The sequence below is a fragment of the Lactuca sativa genome, chromosome 8 (genome assembly GCF_002870075.4).
Source record: "Lactuca sativa cultivar Salinas chromosome 8, Lsat_Salinas_v11, whole genome shotgun sequence".
NCBI classification, from domain to species: Eukaryota; Viridiplantae; Streptophyta; class Magnoliopsida; order Asterales; family Asteraceae; genus Lactuca; species Lactuca sativa.
The window spans coordinates 247,771,480-247,797,602 of NC_056630.2; the positions used below are offsets into that span (position 1 = coordinate 247,771,480).

The 26,123-nt window shown below is 38.4% G+C and overlaps 1 protein-coding gene across 1 annotated transcript; it reads left to right on the forward strand.

Moving 5' to 3' along the window:
- Window positions 1–2,993: 2,993 nt before the first annotated feature.
- LOC122195704 (uncharacterized) lies at window positions 2,994–4,026 on the forward strand. Its single transcript, XM_042897772.1, has 2 exons — window positions 2,994–3,553; window positions 3,618–4,026. Exons 1-2 carry the CDS (start codon window positions 3,425–3,427, stop codon window positions 3,984–3,986), a joined length of 498 nt encoding a protein of 165 aa, XP_042753706.1. The 5' UTR covers window positions 2,994–3,424; the 3' UTR covers window positions 3,987–4,026.
- Window positions 4,027–26,123: the final 22,097 nt, after the last annotated feature.

A 26,123-nucleotide genomic window follows, 5' to 3' on the forward strand; every position in this document is an offset into this window, starting at 1 on the left:
ATACGTGAGTCAAGTGAAGGACTAGGGGATCGGGTACACTAGGTGTGCGCTAGTTAGGTCCACCACAAAGAACGATAAGACTATTCGTCAGGATTTACTAAAGTTTAGTAAATATGGTTATGCTTACAAGTTGAAGTATAATTCTGAATCATTGGAAAAGTTTCAATTTATGGCAGAACGAATGAGAAGAATCAAATTAGGCAGAAAGATAGAAGTTTCTCCAATCTGAAAAGATGGGAGAGTACTTGAGTATCGTGCTTTATGATCATCTTAATGACTATGGAAACCATATCACAATTGATCTTCTATGGATATCTTAGTGCATTTGTATGGCTAAGAAGAGGAATCGTGAATTGTTGAAATGGTTAAATCTGGAAGATGATTCATACTTCGTTCCAAAAACAAGTCTTAGAGTCATACTCCAAGTTTGTGCCTTGAGTGACACTGAATTAAGAAGGTTTATAACACTCTTCAAATGTAGAGTAACATGTTTCTTACTCTTGTATATTTGAAATTGGTAAGTTGTGATGTCTTGGTAGGGACAAAGACCAACTAAGACCAATTATATGAAGTGTATTTCTTGATAAGAAATCGCACTAACTCTGGGATATTTCTTTGTCAAGTAATGTTCCTTGAAAAAGTGAATCTTATATGTCAAGACGTCAGTGGGAGTCTTAAAGATCTTGAAAGTTTCAAGAACTAATCAAGAGTAAACCTATTGTTGAACACTAGCACATGACTTGAGGTTTGTAACCTATCGTGTTGACATATTCTTGTTTCTGTGCCCAATCCAGTTGGCTGACTATGCATGTGAGTTCTGTGAGTTCTCAATTGTTTAAATAACAACCTGGAAGTAATGGTAGACCCTTGTGCTGCCAGGTGGCAAGAAATTAAGATTGAACAAGTTCAGTCCATATGAGTTTGGATTTACCACTAACATTGTCTTGTGATTATGGTTATGACAAATTCACTTGGATAGGAACACATATACCATAAAATCTAAGTGTCATAAGGTTTCTCTCCAATTCATGAAAATTATTGTGAGGAAACGCTTTCACTAAGTAGATTTTAAGGAGCTAGTAATTGTGATATCTGCATTCTCAAATTCGATTATGTTTACGATAACCCTCTTCATAGTTCGAATTATGAGAAATGGCAAAAGGTCTAAACATTTGAGACTTATCGTTGTAAGTTCTAAAATTGTTTAGACACACATGTGAGCTATCTAAGGAAAGGTGTATGCGATTGAGAAGCCTAGATAAAATCTTATCGAAGCATCTCGTGTCAGAAATCTGAACTTTGCTAAGGAAGTTAATAAGTATTTATTTTTAGAAGTCCAATTGATTTCTGAATACATGTCAAAGCTAGTGGGAACATAAGTGTTATGCTAGTAAGATAATAATTATTATGCTAGTGGGATCATAATTATTATGGTAAGTGTTGCAAGTTAGCAATGTTAATTATAGAAAACAAAGGTTTCAATTCACAAAGTTGCAGGGTTCGAAAAGTTGTTTTACTATAATTAAGTGAGAGAAATTTATACTTTATTTCAATTCTAAAAGTTTAGATTGAGATTTTAATCAAATTTAGTCAAAGATATATGAATGCTATGTTGGAATGGTTCAACACATAACTACTAGAAAAACAACCTTTTACGACGCACAAACAATGACACGCGCTGATAGAGGACACGCATTTGTGCATGCCCTAAAAAATAATGTTAGTTTTGCAAAATATGAAGGATAAAGGACACGCATTTGTGCGTGCCCTAAAATTAGTGTCAGAAAAGAAAAAAACGGAAACACGGAGGGCGCCATTCATAAAATGTGCGTCGTCTAAGCGTGTCGCTTTATAATATTTAACGAAACACGCATTTTAAGCGGGATTTCACCCGTCTATTGATACCAAAAATTAACCCCCCCCCCCCCCCCACCTCTTCCAATTAGCAAGAAAAAAAGCCCTAAGTCCTTCGTCCTTATAGCAGAATTGCTCTTGCTTTCGTGATCAAATGCCTCGCGACGACGATTGTTTTGATGTTTCCAAGCTTTTTCTTAGTGTTGTAAACCAATATAGTGACTGGTGTTATGCATTTTCTTTACTCATTGACTCATACACATTCTGCAATCAGGGAGCTGAACTTATGGAGTCGGCGATTGGGGGTCTACGACTCCTCACACTCAAAACACTGGCAATTTTAAAGTTTTTTGTCCCCGATATCAAAGAAAGAAGGACTAGGGCTTTTATGTTCTAGACCTCACAAGTGCGCACCTAAGAACTAGCCCTTTTATATCAGTGTGTTCAGGCAGAACAACGATATCTGCTCTTCCTCCTCGAAAGGTCAGTTATGGGGTTTCGAAACTATAGGGCTCAAGTTAGAGGTTGAAGATCAGATTTAGGATTAGATGAGTCGCTGGTAAAACTGACGTCGTCGAGGTTAGGTCAGATGAGTCGCCGGAGTCCAGGCCAACTAACAGTGTCACTGAAGTTTCAGGAAGCTAACGATGTCATCGAGTCGAGTGCAGGTGACGTGCCAATTATTGGTTTATCTAGGAATATTTAACGTTTTGGGGGTTTTTGATTTTGGACCAATTACTGAATGTTTGTCATTTTCTTTCTAGAAAATCAATGTAGTGCCTGCTTCTTAATCTTGTGCTATATGAGTACCATTGTTACCGTCTCTGGTAACAACATCTAACCTTATATCAGATTCGTTCATTCAGGTTCTCCCCTTCTCCTTTACCTCCCTAAACTTCTTTTCAATCAAAACAATTAAGTTTTTACTTTTCAAAACTAAAAACAGACATTTGAAATTCATTGATGTAATTTCTTATTTTGACAAGCATAATGATGTGGGAACGTCTTTGCAACAGGGTTATCAGAGTGATTCCTATTCTTCATGTTAATTTTGGATCTCAAGGTAAATCATATGTTGAAAATAAATCCATCATCGCTAACTGGTCATCATCATCCCCAACTACTTACTTCTTTTTTATTATGTTCAAGCTTCTTTTTATTTTTTATTTCCATGTCTGGTGCAAGTTTTTTTTTATTATTTTTTATTTTAATGTGTTGGATTTTTATTGCCCACTAAGTGTTTGATTATTTGCTTCACTGAGTTTTGCAACATTTGATTATCGAATCAAGGCCCCTGTCGTCATGTACGTGCCTTGCTTTCAAAATGGTATGAGTTGTCAATACATTTTTCTTACTTTTTTGCTAAAAATGTTCCATTGAGATATAGGGATTTAGGTGGTCTTCCTTATGTCAAGGAAAATCCATTTTTCATAAAGCAAATGCTGGATTTTGCTTTGATTATCAGTTGGTGGATGTGCCTGATTTCCATGGGAAAGGTGAGAGTGCACCTTCTCCTTGGTTCTATCAAAATGAAGGGGAGGCTGAATATCTTGTTAGTGTTTATATTTATATGCGGTTGTTGGGGTACCCTGCACATAAAATATCAATCTTGACAACTTATAATGGTCAGAATCTTCTCATACGCGATGTTCTTAATAGAAGATGTGCTCCTTATGATTTCATTGGCCTTCCACACAAGGTCAGTTTAGGACATAAATTATGCTATTATTTTCCCTTTGATAGTGTTTATAATTTTTTTTCAGGTTGCAACGGTTGACAAGTTTCAAGGTCAACATAATGATTTTATTCTTTTGTCTCTTGTGAGGACACGATTTTTGGGGCACCTTCGTGATGTTAGAAGACTGAGTGTTGCAATGTCACGTGCTCGATTGGGACTTTATGTGTTTTGTAGGAGGTCATTGTTTGAGCAATATGAACTACAACCCACTTTTCAGCTTTTACTCCAAAGGCCAGACTTGCTTGCACTCAATATGCATGAGGTTGCACCTGCTACTGATCGTCCTGTTGGAGACACCGAGCCCACATATTTTGTCCGTGGGATTGATGAAATGGCTGGAATTGTTAACTTTAGAATGCATCAAGTCTATCAGGTAATAATTGATTTTTTTTAATGAGTTGGAGTGAAGGTAGTGATATGATTTTTTTTTGGATGTTGGTTTATTCGATAATGATGGGTAACCTGTTTTCAGATTAATCTGAAGAAATGGGTACAGGAGATTTAATTAATGTAGGGAAAACTGCAATAAAGTCTCTACATATTGGCCTCATAATCGATTTAGTCCTTATATATTTTTTTATTCAATTAAGTCCCAAATATCGTTAATCGTATTCAATTTAACCCTTTGACCTGGTCAACAGGTCATCTAACTTTCAAAAATTACATTTTTGGCCCAGATTTCAAAATTTATTACAAAGTTGGCCCAAAATTTACACTTTTGGCCCAAATTTTAAATTTTTTTACAAATTTGGTCCAAAATTTACCCTTTTTGCCCAAATTTTAGAATTTTATTATGAATTCATCCTAACTTTAGTTTTTTTACAACTTTTTTTCTCAAAAAATTGTTTCTAATATGTTTTTTCTTTATAAACTCATATTTATACAAAAAAAAACATATTTTCACATAGAAATCTTATTTTTTCTATATAATTTTTTTTGAAATGTTTTTTGTATATAAAATATCTAGTTATAAAAATAGGTTTAGATTATTTGTGTGATATCTCTTAAAAAATCAATTAAGAAATTAAAAGTAACCCTAAATTATAAAAACAAGTTTGGATTATTTGTTCTTTAATCACATTTATATGAAAGTTTAAACTAGTTACATTATATATGAAAGTTTAATATATATAATATAATAATATTATATTTTATTCGTAAGAATTTTTTTAGGAAAAAAGTTAAATTCAGAACTTTGATATATTTTTTATAACTTTTTAATAAATATATTATCTAAATAAAACATATCCATTCATGACACGTGTCTGATCTAGGTTGTGATTTTTTATTGCCAATCAACCTCTTCTTACTTGGATTATTTATAATCTTGTATTTCCTTTCTTTTTTAATGTCTGTTATATGGAATATCGGTTGCAATTTATTATCGATAAACATGTTTTTAGGGGAGTGAGAAATGACCAAAAATACAATAGCAGCATAAATATATAAAATATTATAACTATCAATAACACAATAGAATACTTTAACTAAAGTTCTAAAGAATTTACACATGAGTTTGGTTAAAAAAATTCCTTGTGAAGCTCAACTCATGCATTTTTTAGGTCTTTGAGTAATTTTTTTTTAACCAAACTCATGTGTAAATTCTTTAGAACTTTAGTTAAAGTATTCTATTGTGTTATTGATAGTTATAATATTTTATATATTTATGTTGTTATTGTATTTTTGGTCATTTCTCACTCCCCTAAAAACATGTTTATCGATAATAAATTGCAACCGATATTTCATATAACATACATTAAATAAGAAAGGAAATACAAGATTATAAATAATCCAAATAAGAAAAGGTTGGTTGGCAATAAAAAATCACAATCTAGATCGGGTACGTGCCATGAATGGATATGTTTTATTTAGATAATATATTTATTAAAAAGTTATAAAAAAAATATATCGAAGTTATGATTTTAACTTTTTTCTTAAAAAAATTCTTACGAATAAAATATAATATTATTATATTATATATATTTTAAACTTTCATATATAATGTAACTAGTTTAAACTTTCATATAAATGTGATTAAAGAACAAATAATCCAAACATGTTTTTATAATTTAGGGTTACTTTTAGTTTCTTAATTGATTTTTTAAGAGATATCACACAAATAGTCCAAACCTATTTTTATAACTAGATATTTTATATACAAAAAAACCTTTTAAAAAAAGTTTTTATGTAGAAAAAATAAGAGTTTTATGTGAAAATATCTTTTTTTTTGTATAAATATGAGTTTATAAAGAAAAAACATATTAGAAACAAATTTTTGAGAAAAAAACTTGTAAAAAAAACTAAAGTTAGGATGAATTCATAATAAAATTCTAAAATTTGGGCAAAAAGGGTAAATTTTGGACCAAATTTGTAAAAAAAAAAAATAAAATCTGGGCCAAAAGTGTAAATTTTGGACCAAATTTGTAATAAATTTTGAAATGTAGGCCAAAAATGTAATTTTTGAAAGTTGGATGACCTGTTGACCGGGTCAAAGGGTTAAATTGAATATGATTACCAGTATTTGAGACTTAATTGAATAAAAAAATACATAATGACTAAATCGATTATGAGGCCAATATGTAAGGATTTTATTGCAGTTTTCCCATTAATATATATGGGAATTTTGTCATTTTCGTGGTTAATTAGCCTTTTGTACTAATCAACACTAACTTTTGAACATTACATGGTTAATTAGCCTTTTGTGCTAATCAACGCTAACTTAATTTCTGGAATTTTAATTAATGTATATGGGAATTTTGTCATTTTAATGCGTGAATTTGAATCTTTAGCACTTCTTGATAAGTTTCGAGATTAGGGTTCTTCAGGTTGAACGATTATAACTAGAGGGCCCATGTCTTTCCTTGATTTCTTAGTTTTCTATGAAAATTTTTCATAATTTGTGTTTTAAGAAGGTTTTGAATACACGAACTGAAAGGCCTTACAATGTCATTTTAAGAAGTGAAGTGATCAGTAGGACTGGTATGTGTAGAGTGACGAAAACGCTGAAAGCATAGATGCCCAAATGGTGAAACATGCAATCTCAAATTCCATTGAAAACTGGACCCAAAACAACCATTATCAAGGCTGATAAATCATGCATTCGGTTTGCTCTAGTTTCATAAATCTTGTTTATTTTTGTAGCTAGCTATGCTTGAATTAATTCCTCTATGTTCATAAACATGTGTATCTTAAATCCATTATAATGTTTCTAAACAATGTTTTATCATATAAACAAAAGTGATAACATGATTCTGTTGTTATAATAATATATAGTAATAGTATGAAGATTAATTGTAGCTCAAATATCACTTCTTCTGTTTTTGATATCCAAAAAGGATGCCCTCGTTATCTCAACGCTCAGATGTGGGTTCTTGAGTGCAAACACATCAAAAATGGGGAGTTACGCGTTGGAGTAAGGAGGCTTATGAAACTTTTAAACAATATGCCATCATCTATGATATCAAGTCATTGATGGGTTTTAGCCATACGAACATTCCTATGTGCACATACAAACCCTAATGCTTGGATCTAGGTTTCTCTAATTGAACATGCATTGTATCCAAAACTTCTAATGATAATTCTAGTATAATAACATAAGAAAACAGATCTTGAAGATTAACTTAAGTTGCTTGCTTGAATCTTCTTGTCCTTGGAGCTTAGAGTCACAATTGTCACTCCTCTAATAGCTTACAAACACCAACTTAGCAAGAGGATGATTGGAGAGAGAGGGGAGAGGGCAAGAAGTCGGCCATGGTTCTTCCAAAGACAAGAGTACTGATTTCCTTGACCCCTTGGGTCTATTTATACTTGTAAGGCTCCTAGGGTTTCACCCTTAAACCCTAATTGGATAACTTAGGCCCTAATCAATCCAATCCCCCTTAGGATAAGCCTTGGACGATTTCTAGGTCTATCCAAAGCCCTAAAACCGTCCACCCCTTATCCTTAAGGGATTATTGTAACAGCCCGGAATTTCAGGTATTTCTTTAAATTATTTTTGGGGCACATTTAGGAGGGGACTCGGCGAGTTGGTGCACGACTCGCCGAGTAGGGCCATGGTCTTGGTCGCAGATGCGCGACTGGACTCGACGAGTCCAATAAGGGACTCGGCGAGTCGACGCTGTTCAGCTGAACCCTAGCCGTTTCGATTCTGAACCGTATATAACGATCTTATGGCCGTCATGTCGCGTCTTTTGGCCGGTTGAAGATCCCCTGGGAGTGTGTGAGCATCTGAAGCAAGAGAGAGGATTTGAGAAGGCTTGAAGAGATTGTTAGACAAGGAGGAGCAAGGTGGTGATCAAAGGAATCGAGTATTGGAGGTTTGGGGACACAGGGAACACGTTTCCAGGTAATCTTCGGATCAAATCTGTAGCTTTTATGTTGTATGCGAATTTAGGGTTTAGGAAACCCATTTAAGGGATTGTTAGATTGTAGTGATGTTATAAGTATTTAAAAACCCCGGTATTAGTATATGTGAAAGTTCAGGAAGCCCTATATCTTCATATTTCGAAATCATGCGAAATACAGGAGGCAGCGGATTGGCTGCATGGCGAGGACTCGCCGAGTCCAATGATCAGACTCGGCGAGTAGCTTGAAGATTCACTAGGACTCGCCGAGTTGTTCTTCAGACTCGGCGAGTAGCTTGAAGACCTATTGGAACTCGTCGAGTCGTTCTTCAGACTCGGCGAGTGGAGTCAGGGTGTCTATACTCGCCGAGTTGCCCTTGCACTCGACGAGTCTGGTCAAGATTGACCGTTGACCTGTATGTAACTTAGTAGGGTCAGTTGTCTTGTTTGATAAGAGCATTAATAAAGGTATGTGGTATTATAGGGAACCTGCGGATTAGCGGATCGAGTGCGAGTAGCTCGAAGGGTTTATAGCTTGCATACTACGAGGTGAGTCTTCTCACTATACTTCACCCGGAAGGGTTTGACTGTGAGACCGGAAGGTCGTATGTGTTATATTTATGCTATGTCTAGAGAGATAGATGCTTTATATGTGATGTATGCTTATATGTGATGTATGCTTATACGGGCCGGGAGGCGAGACTTTACGTGACAGAAAGAACGGTATGATGTATGACTTATGTGTTATGTGCGTTATGTTACATGTGTTACGCTTTATACTATTATGGGCCGGAAGGCAAAATACTATGGGCCGGAAGGAAATCTAATACGGGCCGGAAGGCGATATGTTATGGGCCGGAAGGCGAATATATTACGGGCCGGAAGGCAATGTTATGTGAACCGAAAGGTCCGGGCCGGAAGGCGTATGTGGGTAAGTCGTATACTGGGGAACTCACTAAGCATTTATGCTTACTAGTTGTGTTTATGTTTTTCAGGTACTAGTGATGACCGTGAGAAGGCGCCGGCGTGACGCGTACACACTGCCACTGTTGAAGATCCTGGAGATTTATTATTTATAATTTTTGAAATAAACTTGGAATAAACCCTTTTGGCGAATAATGATGTTTTGTTTTAAATGAAAATTTTATTTGAAAATTTGAGCTGTTACAATTATAGCCCAAAGTACAACTATCATACAATTGCAGTTTATGCCCTTCCATTTAATTAATCTCCTTAAGTCACCAAATTAATTCCTAATTAATTTATGACTTATATTAATCAAATAATAATATTATTATTCCTTATATTATTCTCATAATATATTAATAATATTTCTTCTCTCATTACAAATCATCCTGTCAAGTTGCTATGCTGAAGGCAACCCAAAAGGACCATGCACAACCGGGTCAAATACTTGCCTAATATAGTTGCAGCCTTAGACACTATTCCAACAGTCTCCCACTTGGATAAGTCTAGTAACTATATACACAAGCATAATCCTATTAGCAATCGTAGCTCTCAAAGACGCTGTAAAACTCTGATCTTATCAATCTTGTCCTTTAGATAAGGGATCATATAGTCCTCTATTTAGATATCATGCAGACATTTATATGGAACCAATTGTCTAGCATTTGGTTTCTCGATCTCAGATTCACTTGACATAGAACTTAATCGAACACATCAATTTAGTTCTGACCGGGCCCAACACATAAGTCAAATCAAATCATCGAGCGGCCGAGATATCGCTTTTACCCTCTTAGGATAAAAGTAACAGATAAACTTCGACTTATATACATTTACTTATTCATTAATCAACTATACACAACAATGTGTTTTATAACATCAAGTTACTGATGCGGTTTTGCATTATCAATGAACAACCAATTAACAAATAACAAACCATATATCTAGGTTTTAAGACCATATGATATTATCGTCTTGCGATCACCCTTTTTATCACATTCCATAAGTTTATTCCAGCAAGCGCGGGTTTGTTCCAATGCTCAAAACTAGTTCATAAGCACTTATGAACGTTGCAACAACCTTTTGCTATGTCTAATACCATTTAGACAATCTACACACCAATTCATGACAATCTTCATTCATACTTACTTCCAACATATGAACGATTGTGGACAATTTGAATAATTCGATTATTCTTAATAAACTGAATTATTCTAGAAGTCAAAACATGCAAAGTGAAACAATAGTTAAACAATTAACATAAGACAGTAACATTACTCATAAATAATACTCTTTTATTTAATCATCAGATGTTAATTATATTTATCTATTACACGTTTATAATACTATCTAATCTATACTAATATCATCCTTCAGCCCAATACTCCTAGCATGTTGCAAGTGATTAACCCTGCTCAGTCCCTTCGTAAGCGGATCTGCTGGGTTATCTTCTGATGATATCCTCTTAACCACGAGTTGTCCTTCTTCTACACGATGTCTAATAAAGTGATATTTTCTGTCGATATGTCGAGATCTACCATGATCCCTCGGTTCCTTGGTCAAGGCAACTGCTCATTCATTATCACAGAAAATATCCATGGGCTCCTTTATGGTAGGTACAACTCCAAGATCACTGATGAAGTTCTTCAACCATATTGCCTCCTTCGACGCTTCGCTTGCTGCAATGTACTCTCATTCGCACGTTGAATCAGCTACGGTTTCCTGCTTGGAACTTTTCCAAGTTACTGCTCTTCCATTCAGGGTAAAGACCCAGCCCGACTGCGAATGGTAGTTGTCCCTGTCAGTCTGAAAGCTGGCATCACTATACCCTCGCACCTTCAAGTCATCACTCCCTCCGAGGACTAAAAACCATTCTTTGGTCCTCTGAAGGTACTTAAGGATATTCTTGACCGCAATCCAATGGGCTCTGCCAGGGTTCCCTTGATATCTACTAACCATGCTCAAAGCAAAGGCTACATCAAGGCGAGTACAAGTCATAGCATACATGATTGAGCCAACTGCAGAAGCGTATGGTACTCAGCTCATTTCTGCTATTTCGGCTTTGGTACTCGGGCTTTAAGTCTTACTCAACTTGCCATTACTTTGTATCGGTAATTCTCCCTTCTTCGAATTTTCCATACTAAAATGTTTTAGTACTTTATCTAAGTAAGTGTTCTGAATAAGTCCTATTAGTCTCTTACTTCGTTCTCTCACTATCCTTATTCCCAAAATATAGGAAGCCTCTCCGAGGTCCTTCATAGCGAAGCACTTCCCGAGCCAGGATTTAACCTCCTGCAGTGTCGGAACGTCGTTTCCTATGAGTAGTATGTCATCGACATACAGAACGAGGAAGCTTACTATATTCCCACTGTCTTTGACATATACACATGATTCATCTTCGCTTCGTACAAATCCAAACACTTTGACTTTCTCATCGAAGCAAAGATTCCATCTGCGAGACGCTTGCTTAAGTCCATAAATCGACTTCTCAAGTTTACACACTCTATTTGGATGCTTCGGATGAACAAAACCCTCTGGCTGAGCCATGTAAACATCCTCATCCAACTTTCCATTAAGGAAAGCGGCCTTGACATCCATTTGCCAAATCACATAATCATGAAATGCGGCAATAGCTAGCATCACTCTAATAGACTTTATCTTCGCAATTGGTGAGAAGGTCTCATCATAGTCAACTCCGGGAGTTTGAGTAAAGCCCTTCGCAACCAATCGCGCCTTATATGTGTGTACGTTTCCATCCACGTCGGTCTTCTTCTTGAAGATCCATTTGCACCCAACGGTCTTACGTCCGGGCACATTATCAACCAAATTCCAAACTTGGTTGTCATACATGGATTGGATCTCACTGTCCATTGCCTTTTTCCATTTTGCAGACTTCGGGCCTGCCATGGCTTCCTTATAGCTATTAGGTTCATCTAGATTTATTAGTGTACCATCACTAATATACGTGTCCCCTTCGGTAGTAATATGAAAACCATAAAACTGGGGTTGAACTCTAACTCTTTCGGAACGTCTAAGAGGTAATGATTCGTCAATCGGTTCAACCGGAGTTTCCAGCGGTAGAGGTTCCTTCATCAATCGACTCTTGAATCTTTTCAAGCTTGATTTGCCTCCCACTGTCTCCTTGGCTTATGAGTTCTCGCTCTCGGAAAACTCCTCTCCTCGCAACAAAAACGATATTGTCCTCGGTCTATAGAAGAGATATCCAAAGGATTTCTGCTGGTAGCCGATGAAAATACATCGCTCACTACGAGGTTCGAGCTTGTCGTGAGTATCTCGTCTTACGAAAGCCTCGCAACCCCAAACCTTGATATGTGCTAACGAGGGAGCCTTCCCTGTCCACATTTCGTGAGGTGTTTTGGCAAACTTCTTAGTAGGTACTCGGTTAAGGATATGGGCAGCAGTATCTAAGGCATACCCCCAGAATGAGATAGGTAGTGAAGCACGACTCATCATAGAGCGGACCATGTCTAACAAGGTTCGATTACGCCTTTCTGCCACATCATTCAACTGCGGTGTCCTAGGTGGTGTCAATTGTGAAACTATTCCACACTCCTTGATATACTCGTGGAATTCAAGACTTAGGTACTCTCCTCCTCGATTGGATCAAAGCATCTTGATTTTCCTGCCCAATTGATTCTCCACTTCATTCTTGAACTCTTTGAACTTTTCAAACGTTTCTGACTTTTGCTTGATTAAATAGATATACCCATATCTACTATAGTCATCGGTAAAAGTCACATAGAAGCGGCTTCCATCCTTTGTGGTTGATCTAAAGGGTCCACATACATCGGTATGTATGAGGTCCAATAAACCCTCACCCCTTTCACATGTACTAGTGAAGGGTGACTTGGACATCTTTCTAAGTAAACAAGACTCGCATGTGTCATCTTCCCTAAGGTCGAATGACTCCAACACTCCATCCTTTTGGAGTTGGGCTATACACTTCTTGTTGACATGTCCAAGACGACAATGCCACAAGGATGGTTTATCCATACTATTGGTAGAATCCATGCATAAAACATTATTTCCTAGGTTATCTACAATCATAACAGTTTCATAAATTCCATTACATGGTATTCCTTCAAAATATAAGACACCATTTAGATAAGCACAAATAGAACCATCCTCATTATTAAAAGAAATCTAAATCCTTATCTAAACAAACCATGAAATGAAATGATGTTTCTTGCCATTTCTGGCGAATAGCAACAATTATTCAAATCTAAACATAAACCATTCCTAAGCACTAGAAAATACACTCCAATCTTGGTCACAGGCGACGATCTTCTGTTCCCCATTATTAGATTTATTCTTCCATGCTCCACATCCCTATTTCTTCTTAGTCCCTGCAATTCAGAACAAATGTGGTAACCACACCCGGTATCGAGGATGCAAGAAATAGCATGAGATGAATCCTTAGATTTAATTGTGTATATACCTGCGAAAGACAGCTTGATCTTTCCTTCCCTGACGGCTTGCAGGTAGTCTAGGCAGATTCTCTTCCAATGCCGTATTTTGTGGAAATGGTGGCACTCTGCCTCCTTTGGGTTAGGGTTAGGCTTAGCGGGATCAACTTTGGTCCCACTAGAAGAGGAACCATCTCGAGACTTTCCCTTGCGGTGGCTCTTAGACGAAGCCTTCCTCTTCTTGCCTCTTCCTTGCCCAATGACCAAAACTGGAGCAGCGGGTGGATTGGGAGTGGGTGCAACAGACTTCTCCTTGAGGTTGATCTTAGCAACCCTAAGGAGACCTTGGAGCTTACTTAGGGTGACCTCTTCCTTGTTCATGTGGTAGGTCATCCTAAATTGGTTGTAACACGGAGGCAAGGAGTGAAGCACCATGTCGATTGCCAAGTCTTCCCCAAAGTCAACATTCAAATTGCGAAGACGATTGACATACCTTTGCATCTTTTGCAGGTGCACGGTTAGAGATTCTCCATGACCGATTTTGGCGGAGATCATGTTAGTGAAGATCTCGTAACGTTCCTGCCTTGCATTTTGATGGTATCTCTCCAATAAGTCTTGGTGCATTTTGTATGGATACATGTCCTTGTAGGACTTTTGGAATTCAGCGTTCATTGTGGCTATCATGATGCAATGAACCTTCGTTGCATCACGTTCATGAGTCTCAAAAGCAGTCATTTCAGCCGGAGTAGCGATTTTTGGGTTGATCTTCTCGAGCTTCTCATCGAGGACATACTCCTTGTCCTCGTAGCGAGCAATCGTGCGAATGTATCTTATCCATTCGCTAAAGTTCATCCCATCGAAAGTCACCTTTTGGCAAAGGCTCATCAATGTGAACGAGCTAGCAGCAGCATTGTTCGTGTTCGACATCTACAAATAGAAAGGACAAAGATAGATTAGAATTTGAATCCCTAATTATCACCCAATAAGAAAATTAGGGCTAGGATCCAACAACAATGTTTACATATTAGAAAAGGGATGCCATAATCTAACATGCAAACAATTTGAAGGTAAGTGAATGACGATTCACTAATTCTCCACCATGAAAACATAACTTTAAGTTCTAAATGTATTGAGAATTCCTAGGTTTGGATGAGATTCATTGAACCTTTCAATGGCATGTTTAAATCTCGATATGCCCCTCTCGTTTGTGACTGGGATACCAAGGATCACAAAGTGGGTGTGAATTACCATGCAAATTCACACGGTGCCTTCATTGTAACAATCACCTATTCGATGTGCCGGTAAACCACACACGCTCCATCGAACTATTGTGACAACCCGATATTTCGAGTCAATGTAATGTAAAACCGATCAAATTTAGGTCAAAATGTAACCTTCCTAAAATCTTATTCGGACTAAATAAAGTAGTAGGAATCATATCAAGGTTTGCGTACATAAAAAGAACGTCCAAATCTGACTTCGTATGAGGAAGTTATGAATTTTTGAAGAAATTCCTTAATCACGTCATTTTATTAAATAAATAATAAAAATCATTTCGGAATTTGCCAACGGAATCTAAACGAAAGTTGTAGATCATGGTCTCACCTTCGCATGGATATAAAGAACGTCAAAAACGGAGTTCGTATGAGGGAGATATGAATTTTTGAAGTTTATTTAAAATAAATATGAATTTAATTATAAATTCCCGGTAATATCCGAAGGGGAGTCATCGGATTGGACCGAAGTACGCCCTGCGTACCTTCGTACGCCCCGCGTACTGAGATCGAGGGTCTCGGATCGTCCACGTCGCACTATCCGAAGAATCTAACCCGTCCAACCCGTCCGAAGCTCCGACCCGTCCGACCCGCTGTCCCATCCGACCCGCGTACCCAGCAACCCGTCCCATCCGAACCGAGGCAGTCGAGGCTTCGGTCATGCATGACGTACGCGTACGCGCTGCGTACGAGCGTACGCCCCGCGTTCGGAGGCGGTTCAGCCTTCCTATAAAAAGGATGCGAGGCTTTCCGAAAATGTTGCTCATTTCTCTTCTCTCTCTCACAACCTTGTCTCGTTTTCCGTGCCCGTTATAACCCGAAGCTCTGGTCTTTTTGCTCAAGTCCCGAGGGTCGATTTTACTCCCGAGATTCCCGAGAATCCCGAGAGAAATCCGTTTTCCGAGACGAAACTCTGCCCGGTTTTCCATCTCGCTTTCTTCAATCAATCAAGTGAGTTTTCATACCCCTTAATCAACCTTTTTTTAAATATTCAAAATGCTTTTATATGCTTTCAAGGGGGGATACAAGTTAAATACTTATAGTTATTGTTTAAATCACATGTGATTGCATTAAGCACATGTGATTAATTACTAGGGAAACCATGATTTTATCACTATTCAAACTACCTATCAAACTGTTTTACTTCTAAATGTTTTCCAAACCCATTTACTTTTCGAATTTACACTGCAACTGTGATTTAAACAAATGTTCCTTATACTTAATCTGTTTTAATCAAATCTACGCCTTCAAATTGTTTTATAGATTGACATCAAGTCAATCTTTCTTTAAAAATAATACTTATGTTTCAAATGTCTTATAAATACTTATTTATGTTTTTATATTATAAATTGCATGCCCATATATGTATAGACGTATAAATAATGTTTAAAGGGCTTAGGAAGGCCATCCACCCTATTTCCTTTTCCTCGATTTGGATGTGGTCTGGTGGGATTTTGGGTGACCATCCGAAGGTCGTTTCCATGTTAATTACATATCAAATATACATATATAGACATAAAAGTACTTCCATAATCATACGTACTAGACGCACCGTTAACAAGTTACCATCGGGGTAACACAGAACTATACTATTACAACTGCTAGATCAATGAGTCAGTTCATTCATGAGTCTATACTAGGAAGAGAATATATACAACTATACTATGAGAACATATACAACTATACTAGACCAAGAAACATTTCATCACATATGCAAGAATACGATAACAAATGTGATCCACTGTATCGGAGCATGCCTTAAATGTCATGGCCCGAGTTGTAGCCAGAATTCTCTTGGAGGGAGAGCGTTGAGTTTGCGTATAGATCTATACTGGATTGACTATCCTACACCTTGCTGCTAGCTACAGCCGAACCTGCAGGTCTGCGGGTGCCAAACGTCATTCCGTTATTACGACCGTTCTTTATGTCGTTGTTATCAGTCGATAGTATGGTGCAATTATCACATTATACCTTAATATAAATCTGGTTTAAGGTAGTAGTAATTAGTACAACAGTAGTTCTTATTATACAAAGCTACAGTACTACAATGATTTACCCATTACATATTTTGGTGATAATCTCACTTAAGCATTAATGTACAAACTATATCTTAGTTATACTTGGGTAATTACACACTTTTACAACAGACGAGTTTACAAAACAGTTAAGCCTTGGTGGAAGGCTACTTTTATAGAAAATATAGGATTTTCTGAGAGACTCAAACTTTTACAAACTTATACATTGAGACAGGTTCAAACGTTTTTGACAACGAACATTGACACTAAAATACTTATGAACTCACCAGCTTAATGTTGATACACTCTTTCAAAATAACTTGTATTCTCAGGTCATCAGTAGACAGGTACCGATGCCAGCTTTTAAGATGATGGAGCGTACTCAAGACTCATCATTTTATTATTTTGGATTTACGTTATATTTTTGGTGTCTAAAACTGTACAGAACACGCATGTATTAAAATTATACATTTAATGCAATGGATGATGTTGTTTGCCTATTTACATTTACTGTGTTATGATTACCTTACATGACGTCCTCCGCCCCAGAACGTTTCCGCCGTTCTTGGTTTTGGGGTGTGACAACTATGATAAACAATGAATCACCCTTTTCCACCTTTGCTTAGAACCAATTAGTGTGCCGGTAAACGACACACGCTCCACTAACTTCTTAGCAAGGGTGCAAAGTGTAATTTCATGGGATTGCATCAATTCACTTTTCATAAAGTAACTAAGATTGGGAATTTTGAAAAACATGTAGTTACTTTGTATTTCATATTATACTTTTAATGAGGAGATGAGGTTGCCCTATCCTACCCGTTCGGCTAACGACCCTCCACCGATCAAGCAAGCGGTGGGTGTGAGTGTACACCCATTAAGCGCCATTTTATAGGTCGCAACCTTATACCCACCTTATAGACCGGCTTCGTGAATAAGGCCTACTAACGGTAAGACTAGCATTTTAATTATACATATATATATTAATCTTGTAATATTATATTAGTATAGGGTTGAATTTTAAACTTGTAAAATTCTAGGGTTTGAAATTTAAATTGTCTAAATTAAACTTTTAATCACAAAGCATAAATTTCAAAACTTGAAGGCAAGTTTTAAACTTTTCAAAACGTATGGGATCAAATAACAAATAACCCAAATTAACATTTAATCACATATTTATCCATATTTGATTTATTTAATTATTTCTTGCAAAACAATTTACCAATTTAATTAAAATAATTAATCAACTATCACATAAGGAAATTATTATTCAATTAATTGATAAATATCTTTAATTAGGTCAAGAATATATTCAAATATATATTAAAATCGGATTTATATTGACCCATTAAGATTAAGGTAAGTTTCCAAAAGATAAACAACAAGAAATCCCGAAATTAGCTCTTTCTGACGCTTGAACTCGTCGAGTACCACAATAGACTCGCTGAGTTGAGGCCTACTCGCCGAGTGCACTATGGAACTCGCCAAATTCATCAGGCAGAATGACAAAAATCGAATTTTGCAAGCAACAATCAAGCAACCAATGCATCAATTCAATAGAAACCAATCAAGGCTCTGATACCACTGATGGGTTTTAGCCATATGAACATTCCTATGTGCACATACAAACCCTAATGCTTGGATCTAGGTTTCTCTAATTGAACATGCATTGTATCCAAGACTTCTAATGATAATTCTAGTAAAATAACATAAGAAAACAGATCTTGAAGATTACCTTAAGTTGCTTGCTTGAATCTTCTTGTCCTTGGAGCTTAGAGTCACAATTGTCACTCCTCTAATGGCTTACAAACACCAACTTAGCAAGAGGATGATTGGAGAGAGAGGGGAGAGGGCAAGAGGTCGGCCAAGGTTCTTCCAAAGACAAGAGTACCGATTTCCTTGACCCCTTGGGTCTATTTATACTTGTAAGGCTCCTAGGGTTTCACCCTTAAACCCTAATTGGATAACTTAGGCCCTAAGCAATCCAATCCCCTTTATGATAAGCCTTGGACGATTTCTAGGTCTATCCAAAGCCCTAAAACCGTCCACCCCTTATCCTTAAGCGATTATAGCCCAAAGTACAACTATCATACAATTGACAGTTTATGCCCTTCTATTTAATTAATCTCCTTAAGTCACCAAATTAATTCCTAATTAATTTATGACTTATATTAATCAAATAATAATATTATTATTCCTTATATTATTCTCATAATATATTAATAATATTTCTTCTCTCATTACAAATCATCCTGTCAAGTTGCTATGGTGAAGGCAACCCAAAAGGACCATGCACAACCGGGTCAAATACTTGCCTAATATAGTTGCAGCCTTAGACACTATTCCAACAGTCATAACATGCATCTTGGTGTTCTTGCTATAGCCTCCCATGCGGCCATGCCATTGCAACTGGAACCCTTTTTTTAGTTTTTTATAAACCAAGGTATTCATTAATCATTAGCCTTAGTTTATTTCTAATTTCTTTATGCTGCTATAAGAATGAGTGGAAAGTTAATATTTTAGTTTGACAACTAACAATATTAATTTCACACTTACACTCTAATAATCAAATCAATTACATATCTTTCGTCTATTTTTTAATCAAACCAATCAACATAAATCAATTTCCTATGAATCATCAACAGAAATCAATTTACATATCTTCAATTTAAAGTTTTTACATAGAATTCAAGATGCATTTGCAGAAGTTGTCATCTTTAAATTGTTATTTTTCATTTGTCATGATATTCAACTTTGTTTATGTTCTGTAGCACTTGTTGTTCAGTGTGACTGAAGCACAACTTAGGACAAAGGCTTCTGGTGTATCAAATGTAAGTTTACTCGCATCCTTCTGTTGGGTTTTGAGCATTCTAACACTCCTAAGTGTACATGTAACCCTAAATACCTTGGATCTATGTTTTCTCTATTATACATGCAAATATGAACATCCAAGGTATTATCCTAATCTAGCATACACAACAATGAATATAACAAGATAGAATACATACCTCTTTAATGTAGAAAGTCTTCATGAAGCTTGAGTGCCAAGTGCCCCAAGTGTGACATTAATCCAACAGTCTCCCACTTGCATAAGTCTAAAACTATTATTGCGTATGACTTCAGGAACCGATCAGCAATCGTAGCTCTCAAAAGCTTCTGTCGAACTCTGACCTTGTAAATGAACTCTGACATTTGTCAATGACTTGTTCATTAGATAAGGGATCATATATTCCTCCATTCTAGATATCATATGGACTGAGACATGGATTATAATCATTCTCTCTCTCCATTTGTTGTTTCCCGATTTCCGATTTATGATGACTGACTAATTGAACAAATCAAATCAGTCCTGGCTCGGCCGAGCACTTCCATTTGTCATCATCAAATCATCGAGGGGCCCACAAATATCGCTTTTATCCCGAAGGTAAAAGGAATGGATAAACTTCGACTCATATGGCTTGTTCTACTACTTGTTGAATCATACACAAAGGCACGTTTTATAGCACCGAGTTACCGAATGCGTTTTCGTGCAATAAATGTACTATCAACTCATAGTAACAACTCATATCTCTAGGTTTGAAGAATATAAGATATTATCATCTCATGATCACTCGTGATAAAATCCATGAAGTGATTCCAATGAGCGCGGGTTGAATCCAATACTCAGAACTCATGAGCACTCATGAGTGTTGTAGCCCTTTGTCCAACACCTTAGACCTCTACAAGCCAACCCATGACAGTCTTAATTCATATCTACTTCCAACATATGACCGACTGTGGATGATTTGAATAACTTAGTCATTCCGGAAGAATAACCTAGTTTATTCGGGAAGTCAAAACATGCAAAGTGAAACACAATAATAATTGAATCCAATATGGTATCAAAACCTATGAACATAAATAAAACACATTTTATTTATCACCATATGATTACACATTATTCATTGTATACTGTTTCAGCTATCAACTTTATTCGTGAATTTAAAACAATAGTTGTCCCATGCTCCAAGCACGTACACTATGTTTTCTAAACACTAGTCATGCCACACACCAAGTATGCATACTATGTTTGTCTATGATCTTTACTTTGTGAACTAGATCAATTGAACATAACTTCAATGATTCTCTTTTCACACTCCCAAATCCTTACTGTAAATGCAAGAATTCCAAATTCATGCCATTTGTTGAAATCTGTTAGATTCTAAACTTATATGCATTGATCCTCTTGTAATGATTATGCACAAATTCATAAAGACTTGACAACAAACATTACAGAGCATTCCAAAGGAGATCAAATCCTTGGAAACATCCTTCTTGCATTAAGTTTCCTTAATCTTACACAGATTGAAAATTCTAACTTTGAAACATTTTCAGATTCCATTTTGACTATCGCTTCTGAACAAGAGTTGCCTCCTTACAGATTATGTCAATATGGTCCTTCCAGAATTATCACTATACTTCCAACTGTCCTTGAGCAACCAATCTTTGGTAAACCTTAGATTGTCCTCAACGGTTGTTTAATCCATTTAGTCATATCCAGTTCTAAACCTTTTCTCTACTTAATGCCCCAAGCATTTGGAAAATTTTAGAATGGATGAATATAGCACATGTAATCGATCCTATGTCTGAAGCATATGGGACACGATTCATGATGTCTCACATAAATACTAAACCAGTCTTTTGCTATAATATTTCCATTTCAATTTGCCAAGTTCTCATAATTCAGATTATGAAAAGGGATGTCGTAATCATAATCGAATTTTAGAAGGCAAACAATGGACCCATATATAGAATTTCCTTGTGTTGAGCCATTCCAACATGAAATTCATATATATATATACCCTTGACTAAATACGATTAAACCCTCAATCTACGCTTTTAGATTGAGATGAAGTATAATTTCCTCTCCCTTAATTATAGCAAACAACCTTTTCCCAATTGAAACCTTTTGTTTTCTATAATTAACATTGCTAACTTGCAATACTTATCATAATTATCATGCTCCCACTAACATGATGATTATTAGCATAACACTTATGCTCCCACTAGCTTTGACATGTACTCAGAAATCAGCTGACTTTCTTACCAAAGATCAGATTTCTGATACTAGATTGTTTTGATAAGACTTTATCAAAATCATATACCTTCCCTTAGATAGCACACTTGTGTGTCTAAACAATTATGAAGAGGGATGCCGTAATCATAATGGTTAGACCTTTTTGCCACTTCTCACAAGTCCAGGTTAGTGTGCCGGTAAACAACACATGCTCCACTAACGACTTTGAGAATGCAAATATCACAATTGCTATCTAGCTAAAATCTACTTAGTGAAAGTGTTTCCTCACCATCATTTTCATGAATCGGAGAAAAACCATATGACTGTAACAGCCCGAATTCCCAGGTATTATTCATTTATTTATTTTGGTAATATGTGAGGAGACTCGGCGAGTTGGAGCCTAGACTCGCCGAGTATGATCGCGGATTTAGACGCGGGTTCGCGTCCGGACTCGACGAGTCCAAGAGTGGACTCGGCGAGTCCATGCTGTTTAATGAAACCCTAATTTCTCGGGTTTGAGGCATATTTAAAGGGCCTCATGGCCGTCATTTGCACTCATCAGTCCCCAGAGTGAAACCCTAGAGCAATTGAGTGATTCAAGTGAGGGAAGGAGCCATTATTGATCTTGGAGTTGTTGTCTAGCAAGGAAATAGGAGATCTAGCCAAGAGGAAGCAAGAGAGGGGTGGATTCTTGAAGATTTGAGGTCCAGAACATCACATCTGAGGTATAATCTCGGATCATTCTCTGTTATTGTGATGTTCATGTAGATTTAGGGCTTTTGAACCCATTTGTGGCTAGATCTAGTGTCCTCATGGTCCCTTAGCGAGTTAAGGTCCTGGATCTAGACCCATAGAGGTCCAGAGCACCTCATTACCAAATCTTTATATGCATCCATGGATGTTTTGGCTTGGGATCAATGTATTTGAGGCTAAAACACCATTCATGAGCTATTCAATGCTTGATGAGCATCAAGACTTGGACTTTACGTGGTCAATAAGCTTAAGGAGACTGGATCTATGAGTTAGTGAAGCGGATCTGACCTCAGAAGATCGTTTGGGGTTGTGCATGGAATGCACTCGCCGAGTCCATTCCCCAGACTCGGCTAGTTGGTGCGGGTTGTTCAACGATACGAACCAGGGGTTGAGTAACCGAGTCGGGTGAGTGACTCGGTGAGTCGGAAGAGATTCAGAGGGATTGGGTTCCCGTAGGAACTCGGCGAGTCCACGCCAGACTCGGCGAGTCGGGTTGACCGTTGATTGTTGACCGTTGACCGTTGACCAGTGTTGACTGGTTTGACTTCGTGGTATTAGTCAGCCAGAGTCAAGTAGTATTAAGTAGAAATACGCTTGTGTTGTAGGAGGACGATAGCTCGGGAGATCGAGCACTAGTGGTTAAGAGATTTACGAGTTACCGAGACACGCGAGGTGAGTCTTCTCACTATACATTACCTTGAGTGGTATTTCGAGTTGACCAGAGGGTCTTATGTGTTATGAGATTATGTGTTGTCTTAGAGATTTTGTGCTATGTGTTATTTGTATGCTGTATGGTTATTTTGACCGGGCCGGAGGGCCCAACGATTTTGACCGGGCCGGAGGGCCCAACGATTCTGACTAGGCCAGAGGGCCCAATGAGCTGTGACTGGACCGGAGGGTCCGACGAGCTTCGGGACTGGAGGATCCCGCCGAGACATCTAGACCAGAGGGTCGGATTTAGCCTTGAGTGGCGTATTTGTGGTATGTGGTATTTTGGGGAACTCACTAAGCATTTATGCTTACAGTTTTTGTGTTTGATGTCTCAGGTACCAGCGAGGACCGTGGGAAGGCGACGACTTGACACGTACACACACACCGATGGAGTTTATTATGTGTAGAGATCTTGGGATTTGTTTTTGAAAACAATATTGATTATGGATTTTGATTTGTGATGTGATACATTATGTGATTTTGAAAAAGAAAAATTATTTTGAAAATTTACGGTGTTACAAGTTGGTATCAGAGCCTTGGTTTAAGGGATTCAGATGCACCTTCGGGCGTATTTGAACTTAAACCGAGGATTTGAGAAATTTTCAAATAAAACTAAAATTTTCTAAAAAGAAAAAAAGGTTTTGGAAACGAGCAAAGTGGAAGGTGTGTATGGTCAGCCAGCGCCCGAACGGTGAATCCCCAAAATACCCTTACATTATATGTTATGAGTTATGAGATATTATGTTGTGCATGTTAGAGAGGCTAGGTATTCCTATTAGGACTAGAGTGGGCCTGATTTGTGATGCCTTAGCTTAGGAGATCGCTGCTGCTATGAGATACTTTGAGAGTGAGTAGATAGCAGTGAGGAGCTCAGGAGAGGGCTATTGAGGGTAGCCAGTGCATAGCGAGAATAGAGTATTTTTGATTTGGGATCCTAGGAGGAGGACTTGGGTTGTATATCGATTCGGTGTGGACGATAGTATTAGGCCCGTACTATTGAAGACATCGGATTGGTGCGCAGTCCAAGTAAGAATCCTTGGGGTACCAGCAGTTGAGGATGATTGAGTTATCGCGTGTGAGTATACTCGAGAATTTCTCTGATATTCCTTATATTGTATTTCAGAGGTTGATCATGGTCGGGCCATGCCAGACCACCGGGAGCAGTGGGGTGAGTGATGAGGAGATCCGTCGGATCATCCATGAGGAGGTGGCTGCTGCCGTCAGAGCCGAGATACCGAAGATGTTTGGGTCTATTAAGACCACACTGATCGAGACGTTTAACGAGCGTTACGCTGCTTTGAATGATGATGCTGTTGCTGCAGCCACCGCAGCTGTTGCTATTGCGAGACCCCTAGGTGGTGATTCGTTGCTGTACCGAGAGTTAAGCAACACGAAACCACCAGAGTTCGATGGTACACAGGATCCGATCGCCGCTATCAGGTGGATCTCATACATAGAGGGGTGTTTCTATACGTGCTCGTGTCCGGAGCACTTGAGGGTGCGGTTTGCACTCAACCAGCTTCGCTTGGGGGCGAAGGACTGGTGGAAGTTTGCAACCGCGAGCTATTCGACAGCTGAGCTGACTGCAGTGACCTGGGAGAGGTTTACTGCGATGTTTCGTGACGAGTATGTTCCCCAGGAGGAGAGGGAACGTTTAGCCCAGGAGTTTCTGACCCTCAAGCAGAGGACTGATTCGGTGACAGTGATTACGAGGATGTTTCATGAGCGGGCGTTGTTTTGCCCGGAACTGGTGACCACTGAGCAGGCTCGCATGAGCCGTTATCTGAGTATACTGAGGAGGGACATCCGCGAGTTCGTGGCGAACTCGACTTACCAGACATTTGCCGAGCTCCAGGAAAATGCTCGGAAGAGGGAGATTGAGCTTGAGACACAGGCAAGGGAGGAGACCGAGTCTCAGAGGGGTGATCGGCGACCGGCACAGTCGCAGCCGACCGCCAAGCGGGCAAAGCCCGCTGATTCGAGGACGAGTAGTTCGAGGGGCTGTACTTGTGGGAAGTGCGGCAAGAGTCATGATGGGTCATGCAAGACTGGGGTATGCTACAAGTATGGGAAGGAAGGACATTTCGCGAAGGATTTTCCTAAGGAGTTATCGGTTTGCTTCCATTGCAACCAGACCGGTCATCGGAAGGCCGAGTGCCCCCAGCTTCAGAGGTCAACGCAGGGATCTGCACCTGTGACTTGAGCTACTGAGACCCGGCCAGCGAAGGCCGAAGCACCGAAGGCTAGGGGAAGAGCCTTCCAGTTGACTGCGGAGGAGGTCCGCGCAGCGCCTGACGTCGTGGCGGGTATGTATTCTTTATCTATTCTATGTTGAGTTTATGCTATGGTAATTGCTATATGTTATGCGTAAGTACTTTTCTTGTGAGTTTTGTACCTGCATTAGTGTTGTTCGACTCGGGTACGAGTCGATCGTTCGTATTTGTGACTTTTAGTCGGCACATTAGTATTCTGACGGAGGCATTGAGTCGGCCTCTGCAGGTTTCCATAGCCGATGAGCGTGAGGTGTGTGCTACCGAGGTGATACGTGGGTGCGTACTGGAGATCTTCGGGGTGGAGTTCCCGATTGATTTGGTACCGATTGCCATGAGGGATGTTTGTGTTATAGTAGGCATGGATTGGTTGAGCCGTTTCGGGGCTGACATAGATTGCGAGCATCAATTGGTGACGATCCGAGATCCTAATGGGGGAGTGCTGACAATTTATGGCGAGGGGACTCGTGGTGGTTCAGTATTCTATTCGGCTGCCAGAGCGAGGCGGAGTTTGCAGCAGGGCTGCAAGGGGTTCGTAGCCTATGTGACGGATATGCGAGAGGCCGTTGGGAGGCCAAGTTTAGTGGATGATGTGCCGATAGTGCGTGAGTTCCCGAACGTGTTCCTTGAGGAGTTGCCGGGTGTGCCTCCCGAAAGGCAGGTGGAGTTTCGTATCGATTTGATTCCCGGGGTTGCGCCTATCGCTAAGGCGCCATATCGCC

Coding starts and splice junctions, on each gene's coding strand:
- LOC122195704 (XM_042897772.1), top strand. CDS start 3,425: ATGCGGTTGTTGGGGTACCCTGCACATAAAATATCAATCTTGACAACT. Junction 3,554..3,617: donor TCATTGGCCTTCCACACAAG/GTCAGTTTAGGA, acceptor ATTTTTTTTCAG/GTTGCAACGGTTGACAAGTT.